The sequence below is a fragment of the Lycium barbarum genome, chromosome 9, assembly GCF_019175385.1.
Source record: "Lycium barbarum isolate Lr01 chromosome 9, ASM1917538v2, whole genome shotgun sequence".
NCBI lineage: Eukaryota > Viridiplantae > Streptophyta > Magnoliopsida > Solanales > Solanaceae > Lycium > Lycium barbarum.
The window spans coordinates 3,674,364-3,689,131 of record NC_083345.1 but is presented as its reverse complement, the minus strand read 5'-3'; the positions used below and the strand labels follow the sequence as shown (position 1 = coordinate 3,689,131).

The 14,768-nt window shown below is 38.7% G+C and overlaps 1 protein-coding gene across 1 annotated transcript; it reads left to right on the top strand.

Annotated features, from left to right (window-relative positions):
* Positions 1-2,731, top strand: LOC132610559 (chaperone protein dnaJ 20, chloroplastic). Its single transcript, XM_060324875.1, has 2 exons — positions 1-423; positions 2,353-2,731. The coding sequence occupies exons 1-2, from the start codon at positions 28-30 to the stop codon at positions 2,494-2,496; spliced, it is 540 nt and encodes a 179-aa protein (XP_060180858.1). The 5' UTR covers positions 1-27; the 3' UTR covers positions 2,497-2,731.
* Positions 2,732-14,768: the final 12,037 nt, after the last annotated feature.

Below are 14,768 nucleotides of genomic sequence, written 5' to 3'. Positions count from 1 at the left end.
ATATGACACAAAGAAAGAGCACAAAAAATGTATCTAAGAACAACAATAGACCCAAATCCTCGTGTATTTTTCCCATCAAATCCACAATTTCCAAGAACCCAAAATGGGTCTTTAAGAGTTTATTCAAAGCTTAACAACAATGTTATAGAAATTAGTGAAACAAAGAGCTTTTATGAGCTTCTTGGTATACCAGAAACAGTGTCTTTATTCGAAATAAAACAAGCGTACAAACAACAAGCTAGAAAGTACCACCCGGATGTGTCACCACCGGGTCGGGTCGAAGAATATACAGAAAGGTTCATTCGGGTTCAAGAAGCTTATGAAACATTATCGGATCCTAAGACAAGAGATATGTACGATAAACATATGTCTAAAGGACTTCACTTTGCATTTTCTGCTCGTAGGAGGTGCCAAAATGATGAGGTTGGTTTTTTTTTTTTTTTTATTTTTTTTATTTTTTATGCTAAGTTTTTGGTTAATTTAATTTATTTTTTAAAGTTTGTGTTTTGTTAAGTAAAGACATAATACGTAAACAGACCTCCAAACTTGGCCTCGATCGGCAAGTATGCCTCTAACTTTGTGTATGCATAAGTAGGCACCTCAACTTATCTCCACTTTGTTAGTTGAACACTCTAATTTACAAATGATCATCTAGACTCTCCAAAATTTATGTGCCATGTCAGCATCTGTTTATGTGTTCAACTTTATATAAGTTGAGGTACTTAGTTATGCACATCCAAAATTGGACGACATATTTGCTCGCTGAGGCCAAATTTGAGAGCCTGTTTATATATTATGCCTTAAGTAAACTATTGTGGATTTGTGGTTCTTTTTATGGTGCTTTCCAGGTTTTTGGTTAAAAATTACACTATTAGCACAGTTTAGATTTCGAGAGTCAAATCTGTTTAGTTTGACTGTGAATTGGGACATGAATTTTTTTAAGTTTTTAGAAATAAAATTTACATATTTGGGAGCTACATAAAATAGTGCTATAAGTCTCGATAATTGATAATGATGAGGTGATTTTGGTTAAATATTACATCTTTATGATATGTATGATAAAGACATGTCTAAAGGCCTTCACTTTGCATTCTCTCCTTGTAGGAGGTGCCAAAATGATGAGGTTTTTTTTGTCTGCCATGTTTTGGGTTGATTTAATTTTTCTTTTTGATATGTGAGTGAACTAAAGTTTTGCCTTTTTAAAGAAGAAATTGGGTGTTTGGTTCGACGGAAAATGTTTTCTAAGAGATAAGTGATTTTTCTACTCATTTTCTTGTGTCTGCTACACAAGTTTAAAAAAAAAAAAATCATTTTAAGAGCGTTTGTATATATTCAAAAAGAGGGTGAACCATAGATGAAATGAAACAATTTGTAAGTGATCTAACAACTTGACGTTAAAATTAGAATCAAGATATGTACAACTATGATAATATGCAGAATGATAATATGCTATTTAAGTAGTGTTTTGTGTGAAATCAAATGGGGCTTGTTTAATTCTCATGTTTTGTTGTGTATGTTTGTTATCTAATTTGAGGGCAATTTGTCTTTTGTGTGATTGTTGACACTGTTAAGTTTATTTTTTCCTCCGGGAATTTGATGTGCTTAATATTTTTTCTAAGACATATTAGGATATAGTTGTGAGTGTAAAGGCTGACATCCAAAGTTTAGGATTTGATTAACAAGGTCTGAGATGGATGGAATTTTAGTGTTTGGTTGATACTTAGAGTTGAAAGAATTGTAAAGACCGGCAGAGTTAGGGGGCGCAAGGAGGTTGTCGAAAAATTACACTGTATAAATAAGCTCAATATTATTCTATTGGTATATATAGTAGATGTTGAATCCTTGGTTTATTCGCGTATTTATTCTTTTGTATTTTGAATTCCCTTGGTAGCTTTGCTACCAGTAAGGATCACTAATAGAACATGAAGATAGCGTTGTTGAACTGTCATATATAGATACTTTTGGGATGGTGGTTTCTAATTCATCATACGGGTTTGGTCTGTCCGGTCAAAAGAGGGTGAACCATAGATGAAATGAAACAATTTGTAAGTGAGCTAACAACTTGACGTTAAAATTAGAATCAAGATATGAGAACAACTAATGCGAGTATACAACTATGATAACATGCAGAATGGTTTTCATCAGTAGTTATCTCATTCAGAGCTATAAGTCCTCAGTGCATCTCTACAACATTTTTCCTCTGCTACCTAAAAATAATCATTTAGTATCTTTTGTTTAGAGATTTTACATTCATGTAATTGGTTTTTGTTTGTTGTATAATGATGTATCCACGACTTCTACTCTTGATATCTTCTATTTTCTTCCTAATGTGGTTTTCTTATATGCATTTAGTCAATGGAGGACAAAGGCGAATGGAAGAATCGTTGGCAATCTCAGCTGTCAGAGTTAAAGAGAAGAAACATGCACAAGGACTCTGGTAACAATATGTCTTGGGGTGCACGTATGCGCAGACAAAGGAATGAAGCATCATCATAATGAATAATCCTTGTTATAATTTTTCGATGTTGCTTGTATATAGCGTAAAAATTATGTTCTCTTTCTTTTAACCTCCACTTTAATTAGATGGTTTCCCTGAAAATAGTTCTGGAGGTAGTGCTTGGTTAGCATTAATGTTATAAGTAGTACAACACCTTTACAAGTGCTAACCAAATATAGGAAACAATTATCTGTACAGAGTTATTTGAATCAAGATGCTGTTTAACCATAACAATCTCTTACTTCTCGAGCCATTCACTTGCTTTTTGCTATGTATGTACGTCGAATTAATATCATAGTATCATTTGCTTTCTTTGTTTCGGTTATGGTTGATGCAAAAGTGATAGACTTTTCTACTGCTCATTGGAACTATGACAGACAGAGGCGGAGTCAGGATTTGAAGCTTGTAGGTTCGGGGTTCTAATTCTTTAAAGTTACTGGCTTAATTAATAATTTGTACATATTTGACAAAATTTTTAATACAAATATATGATTCGGATAAAAGTTACTGGGTTCAGCTGAACCTACACATAAGGCCCCCGATGAATGTCACATGAAGGGCCCCTGATGACGGAGACATTTGAGGTGAATATACACGACCAGATGAAGTAGGCATTATGATTGGATGTAACTTTCACATATTATGTAAAAGTGGGATTACTCCCAAGTTCGCTGGCTCCAATTTTGCTATCATGGTTCTACAGTTATATCAGTTTGGTTGTTAATTTGCCTTATTGTCTGAAAATTTCTCCTTTTGTTGTCGTGATTGTATAATATTGGCTTGAGATGAGCTTATAAATGGAACGATATAGTGAGCGAGAACTCATATAGCCGACCTCAACGGAGATCAGTTTGGGATTGAAGAATAGTTGTTGATGTTATTGTAGTTGTATTGCTTCCTTGATCAGTTATTGGCCTGAAGCGCCTTTTATGTGGAGATAAGTTTATTGTGGATATATTAAACAGGTCAATATCAGAAGTCAATTCCCTGTCATTTTCATTATCATTTTAAAGCTTCATCCTTGTGTGTGGCTATTAGGCTTTAGCCTCTCTCAATGAAGGCCACTGTGCAAAATGTGGCTCTTGGGCTATTTGAATTTTTAATATCTTCCTGACTTATGGTTCAACGAAGGGACAACGGGTGAAAAGAACAGTAAAATAGAATATGAAACTGATAAATAGTGTAAATATGTAGTAAAAGAATATTTTGTAAATCTTCTATTTTAGGTTAGTATAGTTTGTATCCTAATAGGACATTGTAACTATGGTATATTTACCAACTCAATCAATGAGAATAATCACGGAATTAATCTCTTTCATGGTATCAGATACTAGGGTTTCTTTTCCTTCTCTTCCGCTGCCCTAATTCTCCGACGTCCTCTACCCATTTTTCCGACGTCTTCTTCTTCTTCTTCTTCTTCGATTTCCGTCCATTTTTCTTGCCTTCCATCAATGGCAGACACCAAGTTCCATCCTGCTTTGGCTGTCTCCAACATCAAGAATCACATCCCAATCATTCTTGAGATGGAAACGGATCATTATTCGGCCTGGGCCGAATTATTCAAACTTCATGCCCGGTCTCACCGTGTCCTTTCCCACATTTTGCCAACCGGAAAGGAGAAGGCTCCTACCACCGACGACGAAAAGGAGTTGTGGTCCACTTTGGATGCCACGGTACTTCAATGGGTATATGCAACCATCTCTACGGACTTATTGCATACAATCATCGAAGAAGACCTATCGGCAAAGGAGGCCTGGGATCGCTTCCGTAATCTTTTTCAAGACAACAAAAACTCCCGTGCCGTTGCTTTGGAACATGATTTCTCTCATGTCAAGATGCGGGACTTTCCAAACGCTTCGGCGTATTGCCAACGTCTCAAGACCTTGGCCGATCAACTTAAGAGTGTGGGGGCTCCGGTGACCGACAACCGCCTCGTTCTCCAACTGGTGGCTGGACTCCCAGAGGCATACAAGAATTTGGGTACCTACATCCGCCAAAGTAAGCCTCTTCCACCATTCTCCGAAGCTCGGTCAAGTTTGTGCCTTGAGGAAAAGGCGTTGGCTGAAATGCATGATGACTCGCCCGCGGCTATGGTGGCTAATTCCAAACGTGATTTTGATGACTTTTCTCATTTGGAAAATTCTGGTCGTTCTCACCATCATCGGGGCAAAAATAACAACAAAAACCGCGGCTCTAGCGGCGGGAATAATAACGGCGGTGGCCGTGGTTCGGGCGGCGGCAGTGGCAGTCGACGTCGCCGTGGAGGACGCCCCTCAGGTGACCAGCAGCAGTGGCAACAGCCCTCCTCACCGTGGCAGTGGGGTTGGATGCCTCAGTGGGCTCCCTCTTGCCCGTATCCTACCACGCAGTGGGCTCGGCCACAGCAGCAGTGGCAGCCGCCATCTTCTTCGTCTGGCTCGAGGTCGCTAGCCCAGCCTGGCATTTTGGGCTCGTGACCACAGCAGTAGGCATATGCAGCCGCGGGCCCCCCCGACGCAATGGACTCCGACGAATATTGAATCGGCTATACACACGATGGCGTTGAACCAACCCGATTCGAATCGGTATATGGATACCGGCGCCACGTCCCATATGACATCCACAAAAGGTACTCTCTTATTTTAATTTGAGCAATCGTAATACTGGCATTGTTGTTGGTAATGGTAATTCAATTCCAATTCGAGGTTGTGGTCTTGCTAAATTGCCTCCCCCGAACCCTCCTTTATTGTTAAACAATGTCCTTCATGCGCCAAAACTCATAAAGAATTTGATATCGGTTCGTAAATTTACTACTGATAACTATGTGAGTGTTGAATTTGATCCTTATGGGTTTTCTGTGAAGGATTTCCGGACGGGGATGGCTCTCATGAGATGTAATAGTAGGGGTGCTCTCTATCCATTGTCCACCTTCAAATTTTCCACCAATTCACCGTCGATTTTTGCTGCCTTGTCTTCTACCCGTTGGCATGATCGTTTGGGCCACCCGGGAGCTTCTATTTTGGATTTTCTTAGGCGTAATAAAAGCATTGAATGTAATAGTTCTAGTTCATCTAGTATTTGTCATTCTTGCGTTCTTGGTAAACATGTTAAGTTTCCATTTGCTAGTTCTATTTCCGAAACTTTGTTTCCATTTGACATTATTCATAGTGATTTGTGGACTTCTCCAATTTTGCGTTCTATGGGCCATCGTTATTATGTTCTGTTTTTGGATGATTTTACCAACTATTTGTGGACTTTCCCTTTGGCTAGAAAATCTGATGTTTACTCAAAATTCATGGATTTTAAGACCCATATTCTTACTCAATTTGAACGTCCTATCAAGAATGTCCAATGTGATAATGGGAGGGAATATACTAATAGTCAATTCGGAAAATTTTGTGCATCCAATGGGATGTCTTTCCGTCTTTCGTGTCCTCATACATCCTCTCAAAATGGGAAAGTAGAAAGAAAAATTCATTCACTAAATAATGTCATCCGGACTCTTCTTGCTCATGCCTCCATTCCTCCGTCTTTTTGGCATCATGCATTGCAAATGGCGACGTATCTCATTAATATTTTACCAAGTAAGCTATTGGGTCACAAATCACCTTTAGAGGTCCTTTACCAACGGAAACCATCTTATTCTTATCTCCGAGTCTTTGGGTGTTTATGTTATCCCCTTTTTCCGTCTACTACTATTCACAAGTTGCACCCTCGGTCAACTCCATGTGTCTTTTTGGGATATCCACCAAACCATCGTGGCTACAAATGTTTTGATTTATCCTCAAATAAAATCATTATTTGTCGTCACGTTTTATTTGATGAGACTCAATTTTCGTTTTCCAAAATCCATACTCCGGCTCCCACCTCTTATGACTTCCTTGATGATGGTGTCTCTCCTTACTTGATCCATCATATAGCCGCCAGCCCTCCACCGCTGCCCTGTCCCCCTCCGTCGCTGCCCGTGACTCAGGACCACGCCGACCCCTCCCCACCTGGGCAGCAGCCTCCATCGTCCTCTACGCAGGACCAGTCCGCCCCTCTCCCCCACCAGCTTCCCACCACCCCGCAAAACTCGACCATTTCTCCACCTATCCAGCCCAATACCCACACACGCATGGTCACTCGTAGTCAGCGCGGGATTTTCAAACCCAAGCACCCATTTAATCTACATGCGGCGGTTACCAAGTCCCCCATACCTCGTAAACCGTTGGATGCGCTACGTGACCCGAATTGGAAATTGGCAATGGATGATGAATATGATGCTCTTATTAAAAATAAGACGTGGGATTTGGTACCCCGTCCACCTAATGTGAATGTTATTCGGTCTATGTGGATTTTTACTCATAAAGAAAAGTCTAATGGTGATTTTGAGAGGCATAAAGCCCGTCTTGTAGGTGATGGCAAAACACAGCAGGTTGGCATTGATTGTGGTGAGACTTTCAGTCCGGTCGTGAAGCCAGCAACGATCCGCACTGTCTTAAGTCTAGCTCTATCTAAACATTGGCCCATTCATCAGTTGGATGTAAAAAATGCATTTCTTCATGGCGAGCTCAAGGAGACGGTTTATATGCATCAGCCTATGGGTTTTAGAGACCCATCTCGTCCCGATTATGTGTGTTTGTTGCGCAAGTCCTTATATGGGCTTAAACAGGCACCGAGAGCTTGGTATAAAAGATTTGCTGACTTTGTTTCTTCCATTGGTTTTGCTAATAGCAGGTCTGACCACTCCTTGTTCATCTATCGCAAAGGGCACCACTTGGCTTACATTTTACTATATGTGGACGATATTATTCTTACTGCTTCTTCAGATGCTCTCCGTTGTTCTATTATGGGCCTTCTTGGCTCAGAATTTGCTATGAAGGACTTAGGTCCTTTGAACTATTTTCTTGGCATTGCGGTGACCCGTCACAAGGGTGGTATGTTTCTATCACAACGAAGTTATGCTACGGACATTATTGAACGTGCAGGAATGTCCTCGTGTAAGCCTTCTTCCTCTCCGGTTGACACTAAACCGAAGGTCAGTGCCTCTTCTGGCGATCTGTGTGACGATCCCACTCATTTCCGGAGCCTTGCAGGTGCTCTTCAGTATCTTACCTTCACCAGACCGGATATTTCTTATGCCGTACAACAGATTTGTCTTCATATGCATGCTCCACGAGATACGCATATGCTTGCTCTTAAGCGGATTATTCGGTATATTCAGGGTACTCTTGATCATGGTTTGCATCTCTACTCATCTTCAGTTACTGATTTGGTTTCATACACTGATGCTGATTGGGGGGGATGTCCAGACACCAGACGCTCGACGTCGGGTTATTGCGTATTTCTGGGAGATAATTTGATATCCTGGTCATCTAAGCGCCAACCTACTCTTTCCCGCTCTAGTGCGGAAGCAGAATATAGGGGGGTTGCTAATGTTGTCTCCGAATCATGCTGGATACGTAACCTCCTCTTGGAACTACATTGTCCGATCCCTAAGGCTACTTTAGTTTATTGTGATAATGTCAGTGCCATTTACCTGTCAGGAAATCCAGTCCAACATCAGCGCACCAAGCACATTGAGATGGATATACATTTTGTTCGTGAAAAGGTGGCGCGCGGCCACGTCCGTGTCCTTCATGTTCCGTCCCGATATCAGTTCGCCGATATTTTCACTAAAGGACTGCCACAGGTCTTATTTGAAGATTTTCGGGACAGTCTCAGCGTTCGTAAACTTCCCGTTTCGACTGCGGGGGTGTGATAAATAGTGTAAATATGTAGTAAAAGAATATTTTGTAAATCTTCTATTTAGGTTAGTATAGTTTGTATCCTAATAGGACATTGTAACTATGATATATTTACCAACTCAATCAATGAGAATAATCACGGAATTAATCTCTTTCAGAAACCGTAAGCTCTCATACACTATCTTCCCTTTTAGAATAAATAAATAAATTATGGTCTGTTTGTGCATTCAATTCATGGTCGATTTAATTGTATAAGTAGGATTTGGGTTTCATTTATGTGCGTTAAAACAATGTGGATAGTAATATAAAAATGCCAATACCGTGTGAAATATATGCAAGTTAATTTTGCATTGGAAGTAAAAGCTTAAAATCCCCTAGATCCAAACTCGTGTACAAGCTGAATTATAATGATAAATTTTTATCGCTCGTACAAAATCTTGCGTTCGTCGATTCAATATGCTCAGGTACTCAGATCATCTTCAATCTTTTGACACTTGTTGTGGTGGAAGAAGCTTGTCACGTCTTGGTCTTATCTTTTGTTATATTTTCAGCCATCACCTATAGTTATTGGCTCATTTGAAATTTTGCACGGAAGCAATTAGGAACCTATCAAGAGTTGTTGATCCTCACCTCTCAAATTATGAGGTGAATGATGTATTTTACAGGATTTTCACATAAATATATCATTTCATTTTTTTCGTGGAATTTTGAAGGAAAAAAATCAGCTTCCTCCTTGAAGGCGTAAGGAGGAGCATATTTATGTGCAGTTGATTTTCGAAGAAAACGAAGAATGATAGTGACTTTCTCTTCCCAGTAGTACTTGCCGTCAATGTGGGTCGGTCCTGCTGAAGTCAACCCAGTCTCGGTCCAAACCAATTATTTGAGGGCCTACAAAATGCAAGCCCAATCCAACACTACACGGCCCGTGGGCTACTCTCTTAAAGTCATTGTTGTTTCCAATCGGGTCATTTGCACAATTATCCTTCACATACATTGGTCTTTAATTTTTGTCCCTCAAATTAGTGGTCTTTAATCTTTGTCCTTCTCCTAATACCCCGAGGTCCTGGGTTCAAACCCCGGCTCAATCAAAAAAAAAAAGGAGAAATTTCGTAAGGCAGAGTTTCGTAGCAAAATTAGGCCTATTCGGGCAAAAGTTAGGCCTTAAGGCAGAGTTTTGCAAAATTTCAATTGAATATTAAAAAAAAAATGGTCTTAATACATACCTCTACCTTAAGATCGAATTTGCCTCAAACTCTGCCTGATCAGGTAGCGTTTGCAGTTAAACTTCGCCTGATCAGCCAGAGTTTCAAACTTTGCCTTAAGACAGAGTTTTTCTCAAACTCTGCCTAAAGATAGCAAAACTTTGCCTGTTCAGATAGAGTTTGAGACAAAACTCGGCATTGCGAATCCAAACTATATCTTGTGATTTTTTTTTTTAATCTTTTTGACTAAGCGGGGGTTCGAACACGGAACCAAGAGAATTTTAGTGAAGGATAAAAATTAAAGACCATCAATTTGAGGGACAAAAAATAAAGCCCAGTGCCTTTGAAGGGCATTCCGCACAAAAAAAATGTTTCCAATCAAAAGAGGGTCATTTGCACTTTTGGCCCAATTTTATGCTGGTCTTTAGTTTTTATCCTTCAAATGGGCTGGTTTTTAATATTTTCCCTTTAAAATCGAACTTATGCCTATAGGGGCATAAGTTATGCGTCATTATATCCAAAAGTAATGTCAGCGATCTTAAAGAACTCATGCCGAATAGGTAAAAGTTTTCTAACTTTCATATATGTTTTTGTGCTTTGAAATTGTAGAAGTCTTTTTAAAGTGTCAAATTAATGTTACAAAAATAAAGAAGCAAGAGCCGAAAAAATTTTAAAAATATCTACAAATTATTTTTTTAACGTCGGTTTAAGCCCGGGCCAAATGACACTAGTGTATTAAATAGTTTTCGGTGCTCCCTCTCCATTGAGAAAATTATACCATAGGTCACTATAATGAATTAAGAACGTAAATAGCACAACTTTTCATATTCTACAAAAAGAACACTATTTATTACATTTAAAAATAAATATGCGACAATGGGAATGTCCCCTAAATTAGGGAGTGATAACTTGTTTTCTTTATTTTCATTTATCCATCATTTAATAGATAAACCATTATATATCTCTCTGATTTAAGGATAAACATCTACCAACTTATCTATCTTCTTCAACCAATATATCCTCCATCTCCTATTACTCATTCCTCCATTCTTTCATTTTATTTATTAAAAACATATCCGAAAAATAATTATTATATGAGGTATTACTACATACACTATTATTTAGTTCACACAAAAAATTATACGAGGTATATAAAATTAATTATACAAGGTATATAAAATTATTATACAAGGTATAAAAAAACTTTACGAATATTATTCTATGTATAATAATGTATATTATTAATTATACTAGTAATATTATTGATTATATCAATAATATTATGAGTATAATTATTGATTATGTCAATAATATTATGAGTATAATTATAATAATGTATATTATAATTATACCAGCAATATTTATGATTATAATAATCTATATTACTAATTATACCACTAATATTATGAGTATAATAATAATGATTGAAAAAAAGATGAATATATATTAAAGAGAGAGAAGGTTGAAAGAAGAGAAAGAAGGTAAAATTACTGTAGTCATTTAAAATTTTATTGGATTTAAATCAGTATATTAATTTGGACTATATTAAATTTAAGAAAATAGTTCAAATAATGTGGCTAATATGGTTGGATTAATCATCTAATCTTAAAGGTATTGGGCTAGTCCATTTAATTGGGCTCCAAATGATAAGTCCACTTTAATAGCCCAAAGTCCAAGTCCATCTTGAAATGCAAGCCCGCGCCACGTGTCAAATGAGGTGGCAATCCAAGTTAAATTAATGGGCCAATGAAATCATGCCAAGTGTACGGATGATATGCTCTGACCAATCAAATGACAAGGCTACACCTCCCTAAAAACTATAAATAGGGATCCTCATAACTCATAAAGGGGGGAGAATTAAGAACAAGAAGCAAGAGGAGAGCTCGTAGATCAAAGTCTACATATTTCTCTACAAGCTACAAGTTCAAGCATCCAAGTCATCAAGTTCAAGCTCAAACTCAAGTTCAAGATTAAGAACGAAGGCAAATATCAAGGCGTTCAAGATCAAATTACTTGTTCGTGGCAAATACCAAATCCAAATTCAAATACGAAGATTCAAGATCAAGCTGCTGAAGCCCTTGAATCTAAATCATATTCAAGTTTTTCAACATAGTTTACGTTATTATTGGAGAATCAGAGGACTATATAGAGATTGTAACACTCAACATTCTTGAAATCAAATACTACATTTTGTTACTCCATTTTCCTGTCTTGATTATTTATTTTTATAGAGACCCGGAAATTTGTTGGTTACAAATTTTGGCACGCCCAGTGGGACCTTCTCTACCTCTCATCTCTTCACATTAATCATCAAATCGCAAGAACACTGAAATGGCATCCAAGAAGATCAACTCCAAGTCTACTGTTGTTAAGGGTACTGATTCCAAGTTTTCCTCTGAGGTGGAAAACATATTGGAAACTACAATGGGAAGTTTGGGACCTGTCACTAGGAACAAAGCAAACTTACTAGGACAACAAGCATCTCAAGTGTTGTCCGCATCAGTTCCTGTCATTGAACTTCAATCCTCAAAGGGGGCAAGAGTCTTTCCGGATGGATTGGAAGAAGGAGAGAATATCGCTGAGATCGTTGAAAAGACGTTGGCTTATCTTAGCCCACTCCAAACTAAGAATCTCATCATCCAAGATGAAGATGATGCATTGATCACCAGATCTGCCTCAATCACTCCACGAGATCTTTTCCTTTCAAATTTCATTTTGAGGGAAAATCCATGTTTTGCTCCATCATCTACAACATCCATCCAAGCGATGATGACTAATACCTCAACTGTTGAAGAACAACTCGCGAGTTTGATGAAGGCGATTGGTGACTTGACGAAATATGTGCAAGACCAAGATAATCGAATTGTCAAGTTGACAGACAGATTTGATAGCGTGATGGAGGGGGATTCGAGTCATGCACCTGGGAAGCATCTTATGGTACAAGAAAAAGAAGATCTGTCTACAAAACAAGTGCATGTTGCTGAGGAACTACAAGTATCCTATGAAGGATTAATCCCAATTCATCGACTGAAGGACTTCATTATGGGAACAATTAAAGACAAGTATGATGTTGCTGCTAAGTCTTCGATTACATACGCCAAGCCATACACCTCAAGGATCGATGGGTTAAAGATGCCTGCAGGTTATCAGCCTCCAAAATTTCAACAATTTGATGGTAAAGGAAATCCAAAGCAACATGTTGCTCACTTCGTGGAAACTTGCAATAATGCTGGAACTTATGGGGATTATCTTGTTAAGCAGTTTGTGCGCTCCTTGCAAGGGAATGCATTTGACTGGTATACGGATCTCGATGCTGGTTCTATCGATAGTTGGGAGCAACTTGAATATGAATTTCTCAATCGCTTCTATAGCACGAGGCGTATTGTAAGCATGGTTGAACTTACAAGTATGCGTCAATGGAAAGATGAGCCCGTTATTGATTTCATCAGTCGATGGAGAAATGCTAGCCTTAATTGCAAAGACAGACTTAGTGAGGCTTCTGCCATTGAAATGTGTATCCAAGGAATGCACTGGGGACTTCTTTATATCCTACAGGGAATCAAGCCTAAGTCTTTTGAAGAATTGGCTACACGTGCTCACGATATGGAATTAAGCATGTCCTCAAACGGAAATCAAGGGCCACCAGTTTATGAGCCTCGTAAAGGGAAAGACAAACTAGAAGTAAAGAGAGGGGGTAGGTTTGTGCCAAAGTCTGAAAGCAAAGAGTCGATGATTGTTAATTCTGCACCATTAAAGGTCACCACAAAGCTAAGCAAGAAGCAAGGTGTGAAGACTACATCTTTCCAAAATAATGGTGGCAAAAAGTTAACTTTGAAGGAAATGCAAGAAAAAGAGTATCCATTCCTAGACTCAGATGTTCCAGCAATATTTGAAGAACTTCTTGCATTGAAGCTTATTGAGTTACCCGAAATGAAGAGGCCAAATGAAGCTGGGAGGACTAATGATCCAAATTACTGCAAGTATCATCGGTTGATGGGTCACCCTATTGAAAAGTGTTTCATCTTCAAAGAAAAGATCATGGATTTGGCCCACGAAGGTAAGATATTGCTTGAAGATGAGAAGGAAAGTTCAAATCAAGTCTCAGTCACATTTGGTTCGCTGGATCCCATAGTTCTTTGCAACTTTGCTGAAGTATGTGAATGTGGAGATATTCTTATCGCGTTACCACCAAAGACGATTAAATTTGGTGACTTCGATCCCATCAATGTCAACATGCCATGTTGCCTTCCTATAATGCATGATGTAATAGTGAAGGAGAATTTTTTTGAAGAAAGTCAATCTCATGTTGATCGAACTGATGATGATGGATGGACTTTAGTGACTCGGCGGAGACGCTGCAAAACGAGCTCACGAAGAGAGCCAAATAAGCAAGTGACAAGAGGAAAGATGATGAAAAAACCCAACAAGCAAGGGGTACAGAAGAATGTGAAGAAATCAACAAACGAGGCGGCTTACTATCAAAGGCCACGTTGTCCAATAACATTAGAGGAATTCTTGCCAAGCTGGTTTCGCATAAAAATTTCTCACTATGATGCTAAGGCCTCATGTTGCAATATTGATGAAGAAGAGATGAAAAAGGGAGATGTGACATTGCCGTCACTTCCATTGTGTGAAAACCTCATCGAGACTCACTCTGAAGAAGTGGACACTTGTGATGCAAAAATCACATTCACTAATGATGATCTTTTGTTAGGCCAAACGCTGCATAATCATCCTTTATATATGGTTGGTTTCGTGCGTGGGCATAAAGTTAACAGAATTATGATTGATGATGGGTCTGGAGTCAACATTCTCCCAATCCGCATTGTGAAAGAGCTTGGAATCTCGGTAGATGAACTGTCTGAAAGTCGTCTGATGATTCAAGGATTTAATCAAGGGGGGCAAAGAGCTATAGGCGCTGTCAAGCTGGAAATAAATATGGGAGGTATGTGTTCAAATGCATGGATGCACGTGATTGACGCAAAGACCTCATATAATATTTTGTTAGGAAGGCCATGGATACACGAAAATAAAGTGGTTCCATCTACCTACCATCAGTGCTTTAAATACCTTGAAGATGGGGTTCAAAAGAAGATAGTTGCTGATGATGAGCCTTTTGCTGAGACAGAAGCACACTTTGCAGATGCAAAATTCTACTTGAAGAACCGTGTCGCGAAGGAGTTTAAGGTGGATAATGCGATGCCAATAAAAAGGGTTGGTACTGCAAAGATGGATGATCCAGCAGCTGGAAAGGTAAAGGTTATGGTTGAAAAGAATCAAGCGCTTAATAACGTGAGCAAGGTACCCAAGGTAAACATAGAATCTTCAAGCAAGAAAGATACTTCTTTTCTTCACTATGTT

Bases quoted from the DNA above. Each gene is read 5' to 3' on its own strand.
- LOC132610559 (XM_060324875.1), top strand. From the start codon at position 28: ATGTATCTAAGAACAACAATAGACCCAAATCCTCGTGTATTTTTCCCA. The intron at 424-2,352 runs GTTGGTTTTTTT...ATATGCATTTAG, and splicing joins GGAGGTGCCAAAATGATGAG to TCAATGGAGGACAAAGGCGA.